Here is a 14,474-nt window from a genome sequence, read left to right as displayed (position 1 = left end):
AGATAAACCTAGTCAAACCATGAGTCTGTGTGTCTCGTATCACCAAAGAAATAAAGTGGATTGGAAGCACTAATATTATTTGTGATCGAAGTATTTCGAAGCTCAAAGCATTTCGATATGTAATTTTCTATGAGGTGGTACAGGAATTCAGCCATTTATGCGTTCTGGAGGAGCACAAGATCGCATCTGTAGTGAAGTCCTCATCCATTGCCACTGAGCTGAATAATTTTGCTGGAACTTGTCACAGAATAAAGACAAGGTCAAGATAGTTACTCACTAATACACCATCACAAATAGTTTCATAACAAAGTAAGCACTTTTCCCTCAAGGCAGTGTATTATAGATGAACAGGACTATTTCACAACATTAAAAATTTCCTTTATGACTAAATGTTTTACCTATTTGTTCACTTGTGTTGTTCTTAAGCCATTTACAGAAACTGTAGGATAAATTTCCGTCCTGGCATATTATTATGTGGATCCTTTGTGATCAGAGGAATGTAAGGGGTTGAATAATAATTATTCTTTATCACATGAAGACATGAAATAGCTTCATTTGTACATTTGTTCATTCATTGTGGTATATTGGACATACAAACTTGCATTTTTTAAAGTAAATTGTTTACTGTACTTTTATTTTGTAAACCATATCTGTTTGTTTCATACTTTCCTCTTTAGGACTGTTCTTTCTCTTCTTATTCTTCTTCTTCCTCTCCTTGTTCTTGTTCTTCTTCTTCCTAGTGATGTCTTGCAGTCACAGGATTTTCTTTTATTAATTTTTAATGTTAGTGATGGATCCCCTTCCTGCTGCCACACTCAGCTAACTTGATGGGGGAAAGTCATGTACACAATCTGCCTATGAGTCATATAAGCATTGTTCTACATAGATCATATTTTAATTTTTTGCTGTAGGCATTCCAGTAAGTAATGCTTGTGTTTGGATGTCCATCAGACAGTAACAATGTGCAAAGTGATTTGTTACACCATTTGATGCTCCATCAAATCTGTAGAATCTACTGTGATGCAGTTTACTTATAGGGCTATGGTGTAAATAATTTTCATGAAAGATGAGCATTGGTTGCTTTTCTGGTGCCTGTTAAGTACTGTGGTTTCCATCAAAACACTCTAATTTGGCTACACCACATTTCAAAACTATTGATGTACATCTGTCCATTTTTGAATCCCAAGTTAAAGACCGTTATTTTTCAAGTCCCATCTATTTCCACTTTGCCGCTACATATTCCATTACTATCCTAAATTTACCAATGTAGCATATGAGTTGTCAAAATCTGTTTTAAAATCACAGTTATGCATTCTTCAGCTCCGTGTGTTTCTTACTGGACAACATTTATGACTACTGTATCTTACAAATATCTCTGCCAAGCTTGGTAATGGAAAGTTGTGGTAGAATATAAAGAATTTAGGAATAAAGGTAACATCTTACCAAATAGTAGAGGCACTCAGTGCATGACAAGACACACAAACAAGACTGAAAACACACACACACACACACACACACACACACACACACACACACACACACACACAACCCCCCTCCCCCTTGTGAATGGAGAGAGAGAGAGAGAGAGAGAGAGAGAGAGAGAGAGAGAGAGAGAGAGAGAGAGAGAGTGAGTGTGTGTGTGTGTGTGTGTGTGTGTGTGTGTGTGTTTGTTTCATGTACTGAGGCAGGTACCAGTCCATCCAGGCTGACTGGCACAGCTTCCCATCCTGGAAGTGGTGCTTGGTGCTTTAACACGCACGGCTATCCAGGCAGATCAAATATATCTCATAAACTATTGAGAAAGAAATGTAATGATGTCTTTCTTCAAAAAAGTCATTACTATGCTTCCAGTGTGTCTGCTTCCTCCTCAAACGTACTGTATAGGCTTACAACATGTTTTGTGACATACAGGCACAACTTACTTGTACTCCACAAGGTATTCGTCTTGTTCAATTGAGACTTGATAGAGACCTTAATAATTCAATTTTCTGTGTTTAACTTCCATTTGTTGACATCTGTTATTATTGTCAGTCAACTTTCTCTAAACCAAGTTAGACACTTTAATGCTAGATGACTATGTATTCAATTTTTTGTTTTTTCAAAAGCTGTTCCTTGCCGTAGCTTCCAAATAATTCTGAAATTTCACAATTCTGTAATAAATTGCAATCTTTATTACTTGCAACAGATAATAATTTAGTGGTTGTGTTTTATTCACATATGTGGTTTATCTTTTTAATTTCATGGTGCATTAATAGTTGAATAGTTTTACACAAATGAAAGAGGCTTCATAATAATCTTGTTAATACTAATTGTTTGTATTTCAGTTTGATAATTATCATTTTTATGGGAATTTATAGAAAATATCTTTGCTAGTGCTAATTAAATGCTCTTAATTTTAGGCATTTGATGGAGTTAGAAGACCATAACCAACTAATTATAGGACTGACAGTGACAGTTGGAGCACTCTGTGCCATTCCATTTTTGTGGAATGCTGAGCATGTAGTGGAATACTGTGGTCATACCAATTTACTCATCATTGCTTTTATTTTCTACATCATAAGATTTACAGGTAATCAAATTGTATTCAGTATTCTGAAATTAAACATTTTTGTTTACAGTTTGAACATGTGTAAAGTAAATTTTTATTTTCAGTGTTTTCATATCTCTCAAATGCATGGTGGTCTCTGCCTTGTGAAATAATGGAAGTTTTCACGTTGAGCCTCATGTGGGTGACAGCGATCCTGTATACCCGTCACCTTGCTCCTCGGCATCTCACTGCAACTGCTCAGGGAATGGCAGTCATCTTCCATTTCTGTTTAGGTGTGTACTATTATTTTACCTCTTACAAAAACAGGTGTATAATAATCACAAATATCACGATTTCAAGGTTTTTTTACAAGTTTTTGAACTAGAAGATATTGAATGCCATTTTCTCATGCACTTTTATTACTACATACTCTGACAGTTGTATAGCTCAGTTATTTTATGTTGGTTCACCTAGGAATTCATTAGGTGTAAGTTTTATACAAACTTCATAAATGGTACTTACAAGTTTATGTTATTCAGTAAATTCAGAGATGTTGTCTGTGATCTTTCAGTTCACATACCCAGGAAGCTAAGGAATCACCATGTTGATAAAAGAGATGTTAGCTGAATAGAATTACCACCTTTAACTGGAGTGTTTGCTGATATACCCCGTGGGTCAAATTTAGCTGAATGTACAGAAAACATAAATAACAAGAGAAGATTCAAAGCCCTTTTTTGTGGGAGGAGGCTGATCGGAATTACGTAGATAACCCTATGGAGAATGAAATATTTCATGTCATACTGCATTGGTATCATGTGTCTTATTTTTGAATATCTAGTCCAGTTGTATGAAAGCCTACTGAAACAAAACATTTGTTGGATACTACCTAATATCAATATAATGGAAGGAAACATTCCACGTGGGAAAAATTATATATAAAAACAAAGATGAGGTGACTTACCGAACAAAAGCGCTGGCAGGTCGATAGACACACAAACAAACACAAACACACACACAAAATTCAAGCTTTCGCAACAAACTGTTGCCTCATCAGGAAAGAGGGAAGGAGAGGGGAAGACGAAAGGAAGTGGGTTTTAAGGGAGAGGGTAAGGAGTCATTCCAATCCCGGGAGCGGAAAGACTTACCTTAGGGGGAAAAAAGGACAGGTATACACTCGCACACACGCACATATCCATCCACACATACAGACACAAGCAGACATATTTAAAGACAAAGAGTTTGGGCAGAGATGTCAGTCGAGGCAGAAGTGTAGAGGCAAAGAAGTTGTTGAAAGACAGGTGAGGTATGAGTGGCGGCAACTTGAAATTAGCGGAGATTGAGGCCTGGCGGATGACGAGAAGAGAGGATATACTGAAGGGCAAGTTCCCATCTCCGGAGTTCGGATAGGTTGGTGTTGGTGGGAAGTATCCAGATAACCCGGACGGTGTAACACTGTGCCAAGATGTGCTGGCTGTGCACCAAGGCATGTTTAGCCACAGGGTGATCCTCATTACCAACAAACACTGTCTGCCTGTGTCCATTCATGCGAATGGACAGTTTGTTGCTGGTCATTCCCACATAGAATGCATCACAGTGTAGGCAGGTCAGTTGGTAAATCACGTGGGTGCTTTCACACGTGGCTCTGCCTCTGATCGTGTACACCTTCCGGGTTACAGGACTGGAGTAGGTGGTGGTGGGAGGGTGCATGGGACAGGTTTTGCATCGGGGGCGGTTACAAGGATAGGAGCCAGAGGGTAGGGAAGGTGGTTTGGGGATTTCATAGGGATGAACTAACAGGTTACGAAGGTTAGGTGGACGGCGGAAAGACACTCTTGGCGGAGTGGGGAGGATTTCATGAAGGATGGATCTCATTTCAGGGCAGGATTTGAGGAAGTCGTATCCCTGCTGGAGAGCCACATTCAGAGTCTGGTCCAGTCCCGGAAAGTATCCTGTCACAAGTGGGGCACTTTTGTGGTTCTTCTGTGGGGGATTCTGGGTTTGAGGGGACGAGGAAGTGGCTCTGGTTATTTGCTTCTGTACCAGGTCGGGAGGGTAGTTGCGGGATGCGAAAGCTGTTTTCAGGTTGTTGGTGTAATGATTCAGGGATTCCGGACTGGAGCAGATTCGTTTGCCACGAAGACCTAGGCTGTAGGGAAGGGACCGTTTGATGTGGAATGGGTGGCAGCTGTCATAATGGAGGTACTGTTGCTTGTTGGTGGGTTTGATGTGGACGGACGTGTGAAGTTGGCCATTGGACAGGTGGAGGTCAACGTCAAGGAAAGTGGCATGGGATTTGGAGTAGGACCAGGTGAAACTGATGGAACCAAAGGAGTTGAGGTTGGAGAGGAAGTTCTGGAGTTCTTCTTCACTGTGAGTCCAGATCATGAAGATGTCATCAATAAATCTGTACCAAACTTTGGGTTGGCAGACTTGGGTAACCAAGAAGGCTTCCTCTAAGCGACCCATGAATAGGTTGGCGTACGAGGGGGCCATCCTGGTGCCCATGGCTGTTCCCTTTAATTGTTGGTATGTCTGGCCCTCAAAAGTGAAGAAGTTGTGGGTCAGGATGAAGCTGGCTAAGGTGATGAGGAAAGAGGTTTTAGGTAGGGTGGCAGGTGATCGGCGTGAAAGGAAATGCTCCATCGCAGCGAGGCCCTGGACGTGCGGAATATTTGTGTATAAGGACGTGGCATCAATGGTTACAAGGATGGTTTCCGGGGGTAACAGATTGGGTAAGGATTCCAGGCGTTCAAGGAAGTGGTTGGTGTCCTTGATGAAGGATGGGAGACTGCATGTAATGGGTTGAAGGTGTTGATCTACGTAGGCAGAGATGCGTTCTGTGGGGGCTTGGTAACCAGCTACAATGGGGCGGCCGGGATGATTGGGTTTGTGGATTTTAGGAAGAAGGTAGAAGGTAGGGGTGCGGGGTGTCGGTGGGGTCAGGAGGTTGATGGAGTCAGGTGAAAGGTTTTGCAGGGGGCCTAAGGTTCTGAGGATTCCTTGAAGCTCCGCCTGGACATCGGGAATGGGGTTACCTTGGCAAACTTTGTATGTGGTGTTGTCTGAAAGCTGACGCAGTCCCTCAGCCACATACTCCCGACGATCAAGTACCACGGTCGTGGAACCCTTGTCCGCCGGAAGAATGACGATGGATCGGTCAGCCTTCAGATCACGGATAGCCTGGGCTTCAGCAGTGGTGATGTTGGGTGTAGGATTAAGGTTTTTTAAGAAGGATTGAGATGCAAGGCTGGAAGTCAGAAATTCCTGGAAGGTTTGGAGAGGGTGATTTTGAGGAAGAGGAGGTGGGTCCCGCTGTGACGGAGGACGGAACTGTTCCAGGCAGGGTTCAATTTGGATGGTGTCTTGAGGAGTCGGATCATTAGGAGTAGGATTAGGATCATTTTTCTTCGTGGCAAAGTGATACTTCCAGCAGAGAGTACGGGTGTAGGACAGGGTTCCACGACCGTGGTACTTGATCGTCGGGAGTATGTGGCTGAGGGACTGCGTCAGCTTTCAGACAACACCACATACAAAGTTTGCCAAGGTAACCCCATTCCCGATGTCCAGGCGGAGCTTCAAGGAATCCTCAGAACCTTAGGCCCCCTGCAAAACCTTTCACCTGACTCCATCAACCTCCTGACCCCACCGACACCCCGCACCCCTACCTTCTACCTTCTTCCTAAAATCCACAAACCCAATCATCCCGGCCGCCCCATTGTAGCTGGTTACCAAGCCCCCACAGAACGCATCTCTGCCTACGTAGATCAACACCTTCAACCCATTACATGCAGTCTCCCATCCTTCATCAAGGACACCAACCACTTCCTTGAACGCCTGGAATCCTTACCCAATCTGTTACCCCCGGAAACCATCCTTGTAACCATTGATGCCACGTCCTTATACACAAATATTCCGCACGTCCAGGGCCTCGCTGCGATGGAGCATTTCCTTTCACGCCGATCACCTGCCACCCTACCTAAAACCTCTTTCCTCATCACCTTAGCCAGCTTCATCCTGACCCACAACTTCTTCACTTTTGAGGGCCAGACATACCAACAATTAAAGGGAACAGCCATGGGCACCAGGATGGCCCCCTCGTACGCCAACCTATTCATGGGTCGCTTAGAGGAAGCCTTCTTGGTTACCCAAGTCTGCCAACCCAAAGTTTGGTACAGATTTATTGATGACATCTTCATGATCTGGACTCACAGTGAAGAAGAACTCCAGAACTTCCTCTCCAACCTCAACTCCTTTGGTTCCATCAGTTTCACCTGGTCCTACTCCAAATCCCATGCCACTTTCCTTGACGTTGACCTCCACCTGTCCAATGGCCAACTTCACACGTCCGTCCACATCAAACCCACCAACAAGCAACAGTACCTCCATTATGACAGCTGCCACCCATTCCACATCAAACGGTCCCTTCCCTACAGCCTAGGTCTTCGTGGCAAACGAATCTGCTCCAGTCCGGAATCCCTGAATCATTACACCAACAACCTGAAAACAGCTTTCGCATCCCGCAACTACCCTCCCGACCTGGTACAGAAGCAAATAACCAGAGCCACTTCCTCGTCCCCTCAAACCCAGAATCCCCCACAGAAGAACCACAAAAGTGCCCCACTTGTGACAGGATACTTTCCGGGACTGGACCAGACTCTGAATGTGGCTCTCCAGCAGGGATACGACTTCCTCAAATCCTGCCCTGAAATGAGATCCATCCTTCATGAAATCCTCCCCACTCCGCCAAGAGTGTCTTTCCGCCGTCCACCTAACCTTCGTAACCTGTTAGTTCATCCCTATGAAATCCCCAAACCACCTTCCCTACCCTCTGGCTCCTATCCTTGTAACTGCCCCCGATGCAAAACCTGTCCCATGCACCCTCCCACCACCACCTACTCCAGTCCTGTAACCCGGAAGGTGTACACGATCAGAGGCAGAGCCACGTGTGAAAGCACCCACGTGATTTACCAACTGACCTGCCTACACTGTGATGCATTCTATGTGGGAATGACCAGCAACAAACTGTCCATTCGCATGAATGGACACAGGCAGACAGTGTTTGTTGGTAATGAGGATCACCCTGTGGCTAAACATGCCTTGGTGCACAGCCAGCACATCTTGGCACAGTGTTACACCGTCCGGGTTATCTGGATACTTCCCACCAACACCAACCTATCCGAACTCCGGAGATGGGAACTTGCCCTTCAGTATATCCTCTCTTCTCGTCATCCGCCAGGCCTCAATCTCCGCTAATTTCAAGTTGCCGCCACTCATACCTCACCTGTCTTTCAACAACTTCTTTGCCTCTACACTTCTGCCTCGACTGACATCTCTGCCCAAACTCTTTGTCTTTAAATATGTCTGCTTGTGTCTGTATGTGTGGATGGATATGTGCGTGTGTGCGAGTGTATACCTGTCCTTTTTTCCCCCTAAGGTAAGTCTTTCCGCTCCCGGGATTGGAATGACTCCTTACCCTCTCCCTTAAAACCCACTTCCTTTCGTCTTCCCCTCTCCTTCCCTCTTTCCTGATGAGGCAACAGTTTGTTGCGAAAGCTTGAATTTTGTGTGTGTGTTTGTGTTTGTTTGTGTGTCTATCGACCTGCCAGCGCTTTTGTTCGGTAAGTCACCTCATCTTTGTTTTTATATATAATACTACCTAATATTCATTTCTGTCACACTGTTTTATATACTTGCTTTAGACTCTTCAAAATGACACCTATCTTTGAAGGTGTAAATGATTAATGGAGATGCCTGCAAAACTTACCCATCTCTTATTTAACAGTTCTACACAGGATTATTGGTGCTTTTTGATTTTGTGTTTTAATTTTCACTGTTGATATCATCTGAAATTAACTGGCCCTGACTTTTAATATTTTCTCTGCTGTGGGAATGATGAGTGGTATGTTGAAAGGATATCTGCATCATCTTAGAGCTGAATTTTCAAAATATCTTTTTATGGGATAAGTACAGGAGTTTCATAATTATCAAATTAATTACTGAGATCTGGAATGTAAAACATTGTTTCTGATAAGTTTCCACACACAGTAGTGAGTCATTTTTTCCTTACTGTGATAAAGTAAAACCTTGAATGCAAAAGTTGAATCCCCATTGAGATCCAAGTGCCTCATACGAGAGTAAATTTAACCATCACAAACAGTGGATGTGTTGGATTTTCAGTTAAAGAGTTGACATGAAATACAAGGACATTGAAACTAAACTTCCACTACTTGCACCAGTGTAGATGGGAAACTATTTACTACTATACATGTACCCCACTTTATAGGAATGGTGTTCAGATTCTGCAATGCAGGATCTGCATTGTTAGTACTGTTAGTGTCATAACTTGCCATTAGGTAACATTAGTGGTATAGTTACATAGAGCTGAAACACAAGTATCAGTGTGCGTTACAGTGTACAACATAGGTCTAGGCAATGTGAGCTGGGCTTTACTCGTAAAGCTGTTTTATCACAACAACAGCAATAACACCACTGCTCTTCACAAGTATAAAGGTATTCAAGGAATATGGGAAGGTCTTCTTTCCACAACAGGGTTGAACATGATTCAGAAGTTTGAATTAGCTGTCAATTTGGGAATTGTTCCTGGGAGAGGCAGACAGCCAACTGCACCACAAATTGTTGAAGTTACTGTTGCCATGGCTGAGAATGCTGCATGCAATGTGCGGTATTCAAGTAGTGCATGAGCTGTCATGACAGGTTGAACTTTCCGTGGTCCACCATTCAAAAAGTGCTGCAAAAACTGAAATGGTATACTTCCAGGCTGCCATGGATGTGGGTGGTTATCACATTGAGCAATGTTGGTATCCTGGAATCTAAACGTAGTACACAATTAACAGATATTACCCTCTCATGTGGAAAATAAAATGAGTCTCTCTCAATCGCTTATCATTATTTCTCTTCTGCATGTCCTTACAAATGTTTCCACAAAGTTTTATTGTCCTGCAATCACTTGTTTTTCATGGGACCTCTCTCAAGGAGTAAAAGTTTAATTATGAGGGCTATTCAGAAAGTAGGGAACGTTTCCGTCTGACGCCGCTAGGCCCGCGCCGATTGCGTATATTTTGGTATCTGCATGCTCGGCAGCTCAGTTGGCATCCATCTGTGATAGCGAGAACATCTCTGCGCATCTAGTTTCTTGGATAATCGAATTTGAAATGTATGCTGCAATCGAAAATCCCACCAGTTGTGAGGTGCGGTCAGTAATACGGTTTTTGTTGGCAAAAATCCTAAAATCTATATAAATTTATCGTGAACTGTGCAAAGTGTACGGAAACAATGCATGAGTGAACATTCTGTCTAGAAATGGTGCATTCAGTTTAAAAATGGCTGAACCGTCATTCATGATGAAGAGAAGAGTGGATGCCCAAGCATTGTGACTGACAATCTTTTCGCTGAAGCTGATTAAATGATTCGTGAAAATCATCGCTTCGCAATAACGGAGCTTTTGCCTTGCACACCCTTAGAAGAGTAGTTCAAAACAAACTCTGAGGAAAGCTGACATCCAAAATTTTATTTTTGCACAACAATACCCGACCTCAATGGCAAACCGCACTAAAGAACTCCTTAATTCATTCAAATGGGAAATTTTCCCTCATCTGCCCTACAGCCCTGATCTTGTGCCAAGCGACTTCCACTTGTTTCCCAGGATTAAGAACTGGCTTGCAATGCAGCACTTTGATAATGACTCCAGGTGGGTGTGACTCAATAGCTGAAGTCTCAGGTGGCAGAATTTTATGATGAAAGTCTTTCTAAGCTTGTCCACTGCTATGATAAGTGCCTCAATGTGTTTGGTGACTATGTGGAAAAGTAGTATGTCAGTGCTCTTTCAGATATATATAACAAAATGTATTTCTTGTACTTTTTTTTTTAGTGCCAAAACGTTCCCTACTTTCTGAATAGCCCTCGTATAATCATCTTGTATTATTTATTAGTTGGGAGGATATTGTGTTCTATGTATTATGTTTTCAGTATCTCACTATAATGTGGAATGTTTCAACTCAGCTCCAGAACTAAGTTCAGGGTTATTCCAATATATTTCTGGGGTTTCAGAAGACATCTGTGCAAAAACTACAATACACACAGAAAATGACACATATGAAGGCATAGAGCATCTCTTCCAGTTTTAATTCATAATATGCACCATGGTGTAGTTGCATCACTAGAGACCAACAGTGTCAGAACATGGCATAAAATGAAGGGACGTATGCCTTTCATGTCCTTGAATTCATTAAATGTGAGACTTTTGTGATGGTTCAGTCATAGTCTCATACCAGATATTAGCTCCAACAGACAAAACAATCCATGGGTGATTCAGCACATTCCACGAAATTGGCTGCTTATGTGGTGTGAAGAAAGCAGGCCAGATGGAACCATCCGTTGAGAAGGTGGAGGGCATGTGGGAATCATTCATTGGGAGCCTGAAGAAATATGACATGTGCGAACAAAGAACTATGGATAATGCACTCAACTGTCTGGGCATTATACACAAACACTGGTGTGTAAAACCATGCCAGCTGCAGATGTTACATGTGCTGACTATTCTGGACAGTTAGTGTCATTCTGACTTTTGCAATTACTTTCTGTGACTACTACAGGAAGATAGTTCTGTACGAAAGCTGGTTTTCAGTGACGAAGTGGCATTTCATGTACCTGTAAAAGTGAATCATCATAATGTGCATGTTTGTAACATAGAATATACTCTCTAAATTGTGGAATTCATTCATGATTCACTTAAAGTTAACATCTTTTGTGCCATGTCCTCTTGAAAAGTTTATGAACCATTTTTCTGTATGCAGAAAACTGCTTACACCACAACTGCAGCAAGAAAGTTCAACATGCAAGTTGCCAAAGCAGCATCAACAAAAAAGGTTTCCACCAGGTGACTGGTCTACACAATGGGAGGTCCTAGACACATACACACATTTCATTTCAACAAGAAAATGGAGACTTCATTTTGCAACAATACAGTGCTCCACAACACTTGAAAATGTTCATGATTACCTCAGTGCCAAATTGCCTCAATGTTGGATTGGACATGCTTTGTATCATGACTCAACTGTTTTCCAGTGGTCCCCATGGTCACCTGACCTAACCCCTTGTGATTTCTTCTTATGGAGTTATGTCAAAGATCCTCTATTCCTGTCTTCACTGCCACTTAATCTGGAATAATTGGAATACTATTGTATTGACATTTGCTGCATCACAAATGATGTCTTTTTGAGCACATGTAATATGAGTTGAAAACTTGTAGAGATGCTCTGACTACTTATATATGTGTATTTCTTTATGTCTTGTAGTTTTTGCACAGCTGTCTTCTCAAACCCCAGAGGTACTAATGAATAACAGAGTATACACACATCACACATTGTATGTGCATTTCTTCAGCTATTTTCATTCAGTGAATGTGAATTAACTTATTAATATTTTTAGCAAGTAATGGTACTGATAATTTTTTAACATTGAATATCCAGTGATGTAAGGAACACTGAGATTATTCATAACACAGATACATGTTTTTTTTCTTCTTTCAAAGCCTGCTATAGGCTACTAATATCTGGGAACTAATATTGAACAAAATGGCCAATGAAAATGAGATATTACAAAGATAAGGTCAATCTCAGAAAAACTTTCCTCCACCAAAAGAAGTTTACTGTCATCAGACACGTGAACAAATTTTGAGAAAGTTCTAAAGTGTAAGTCGAGGAGAAAATATTGTATGGTAGTGAGACATGGGCACAGAGTGAGCCAGAGAAGAAGCTGAATGCATTTGAATGTGATTCTACAGAAGAGTGTAAAAAACAAATCAAATAGGCAGATGAAGTATAAAATGTGGAGTGGATGGAATTAGTGATACATGCAAAGGCATCCAAGAAAGTTAACACAGCAGAAGGGTAGGAAAACTATAAGGGGAGACAAAGTTTGAAATATGCAAAACTATTATTTATTGTGAGTAGTGTAGTATGTGTACAGAGAAGAAAGGACTTGTACAAGATAAGAAGTATCACCAAACTGGCCAAAATACAATATAAAACTAATTTTCTGAAATAATTCTAGAATTTCTTTTTACTTCATGTTTTAGCATGGTAAATAATTCATTAGTGGATTGAAAAATGTGTTTTAAATTTATCTTTTCTTTTGGTACCTTTAAGTTAATAATTTGTTTATACTTTTTGTTTTCAATAGGTCGATGCTTGGGGGCACTGGTTGCAGCATTACTAAGTGCTCACGCTGACGCAGAAGTGTTGTCTCTGCTGACAGTGTATCGTGTGGGTGCTGTGGTAGCTGCAGTAATTGCTACTGTGTATTTCTCAGTGTATTACTGCTGTCTGAAGGCATGCTGTCCAGCCAAGGGTACTACTGGGCCTCGCAGTTCAGGTGTCACGCAAGGTACTGGAACCTTGCTTTGCTCGTGCCTGGCTACCTTACTTATAACAGTTCTACTTCGCTAACAAAAGTATGCAGATCATTTGAGAAGGAATTAATGTGACTCAAGTCACAGTCAAAAGTACCTGTTATTTAGATAGAATGTTTTGTGACCATTCATATTAAATATTCCATTAATTGTAGATTTGTTATGCGTTAAGAATTTTTGTGTCTTTTACATCAAGGCCAAAATCTCTCTTCACTTCCTTCATAAAACAAAACTCTCAGGCACCTTTTTCATTACTTAATTCTACCACAATACTGAACTACTGTCATAATTTTATCAGTGTCACCTAGAAATAATATCTCTCTCTCTCTCTCTCTCTCTCTCTCTCTCTCTCTCTCTCTCCCCTCTCCCACACACTCACACACACACTTTTCCCCGCTCAGTATATCATAAACTCCAGTAAGAAAGAATGAACTGCAGAGTTGTTTAATGAGTTGTTTCTTCATTAAAAAAGACAGTTACTATGGACTAATATTATGTACCTCATTAGCTTTAGTAAAGTCAATATTTGTATTCTTAATGTCACAAGAATTGTATTACCGTGTTCCTATTGTTGTAGGTATATGTAATAAGTTGTAGGTATATGTAATAATAATTGAACATCTTAGTTTGTAGATAGAAAACAAAGTATTTTAATACATGTGGAAACGAGACTGCACAAGAAAAACTAGACTTTTAACAAATAAAGTTTTTGTAAAAAACTAGAAAAGAACTATTTTTTAAGTACAGTAGTTATTATGTGGTAAGTCCATTGAATATTTGTCTTGTACATATCAGGAAGTTCAGTCCCTGCCAAATGAAAGTTGACTACAAAGTATTAGAAACACATGCTTAGTAGTGGAGATTGTGTGATATGTGTGTACATTCATTATACTTACAGGAAGACTGCTGCCTTATGTTAGTAAAAAAAATTTATACTATGGGCTATATATTCACTGTACAGATATGATGGCAAGAAGTATGTTTTTCACTAAGTACTATTTTAAAACAAAAATAAAAGAAGTAGGCCTTTCATAGCAATTTTGTTTTTATATGAAATCCTGTACTTTAATCCGCCTTTCTGCATCGTTCCCACCAATATTATCATACAACCAGCTGCTGAATACTAATCTCATAGAAATCTACTGCCTGATTAGACAACCAACTGCAGCATGGTCATTTTGATATCTTCATTGTCATCATGGCTCTGATCATCCAGGGGCTTCTTCAGACCAGGAACACATGGTAATCACTGGATGCTAGGTCAGGGCTGTGCAGAGGGTGATAAAGTTTTTAGCAGACAAATAATCCACTCAGCTCTCGAGTTCTATTGGCTGTGTGTGTAGGGACATTGTCATGAAGCAAAACAATTCCCTTCCTCAGCCAGCCACACTTTTTATTTTGCATTGCACAATGAAGTTTTTTGAAGGTCTCACAATAAAATGTAGAATTTACGGTGTCACCACAAGGCAAAAAATCCACAAGTAACACCCCTTTCTTGTCCCAAAAAACAATATGCAT

At 41.1% G+C, this 14,474-nt stretch overlaps 1 protein-coding gene across 1 annotated transcript in view; it reads left to right on the top strand.

The window, feature by feature from the left end:
• LOC124607477 overlaps nucleotides 1–14,474 on the top strand; it is a 290,949-nt gene that overhangs the window by 259,440 nt on the left and 17,035 nt on the right. The window contains exons 8-10 of the mRNA XM_047139833.1: nucleotides 2,400–2,569; nucleotides 2,653–2,820; nucleotides 12,728–12,931. Of these exons, the coding sequence (XP_046995789.1) occupies nucleotides 2,400–2,569; nucleotides 2,653–2,820; nucleotides 12,728–12,931 (542 nt within the window). The remainder of the gene's footprint in view (nucleotides 1–2,399; nucleotides 2,570–2,652; nucleotides 2,821–12,727; nucleotides 12,932–14,474) is intronic.

Source organism: Schistocerca americana, chromosome 3, assembly GCF_021461395.2.
Source record: "Schistocerca americana isolate TAMUIC-IGC-003095 chromosome 3, iqSchAmer2.1, whole genome shotgun sequence".
In the NCBI taxonomy this organism is placed as follows: domain Eukaryota; kingdom Metazoa; phylum Arthropoda; class Insecta; order Orthoptera; family Acrididae; genus Schistocerca; species Schistocerca americana.
Note: the sequence above shows the minus strand (reverse complement) of the source record. Positions and strands in the feature narration are given on the sequence as shown.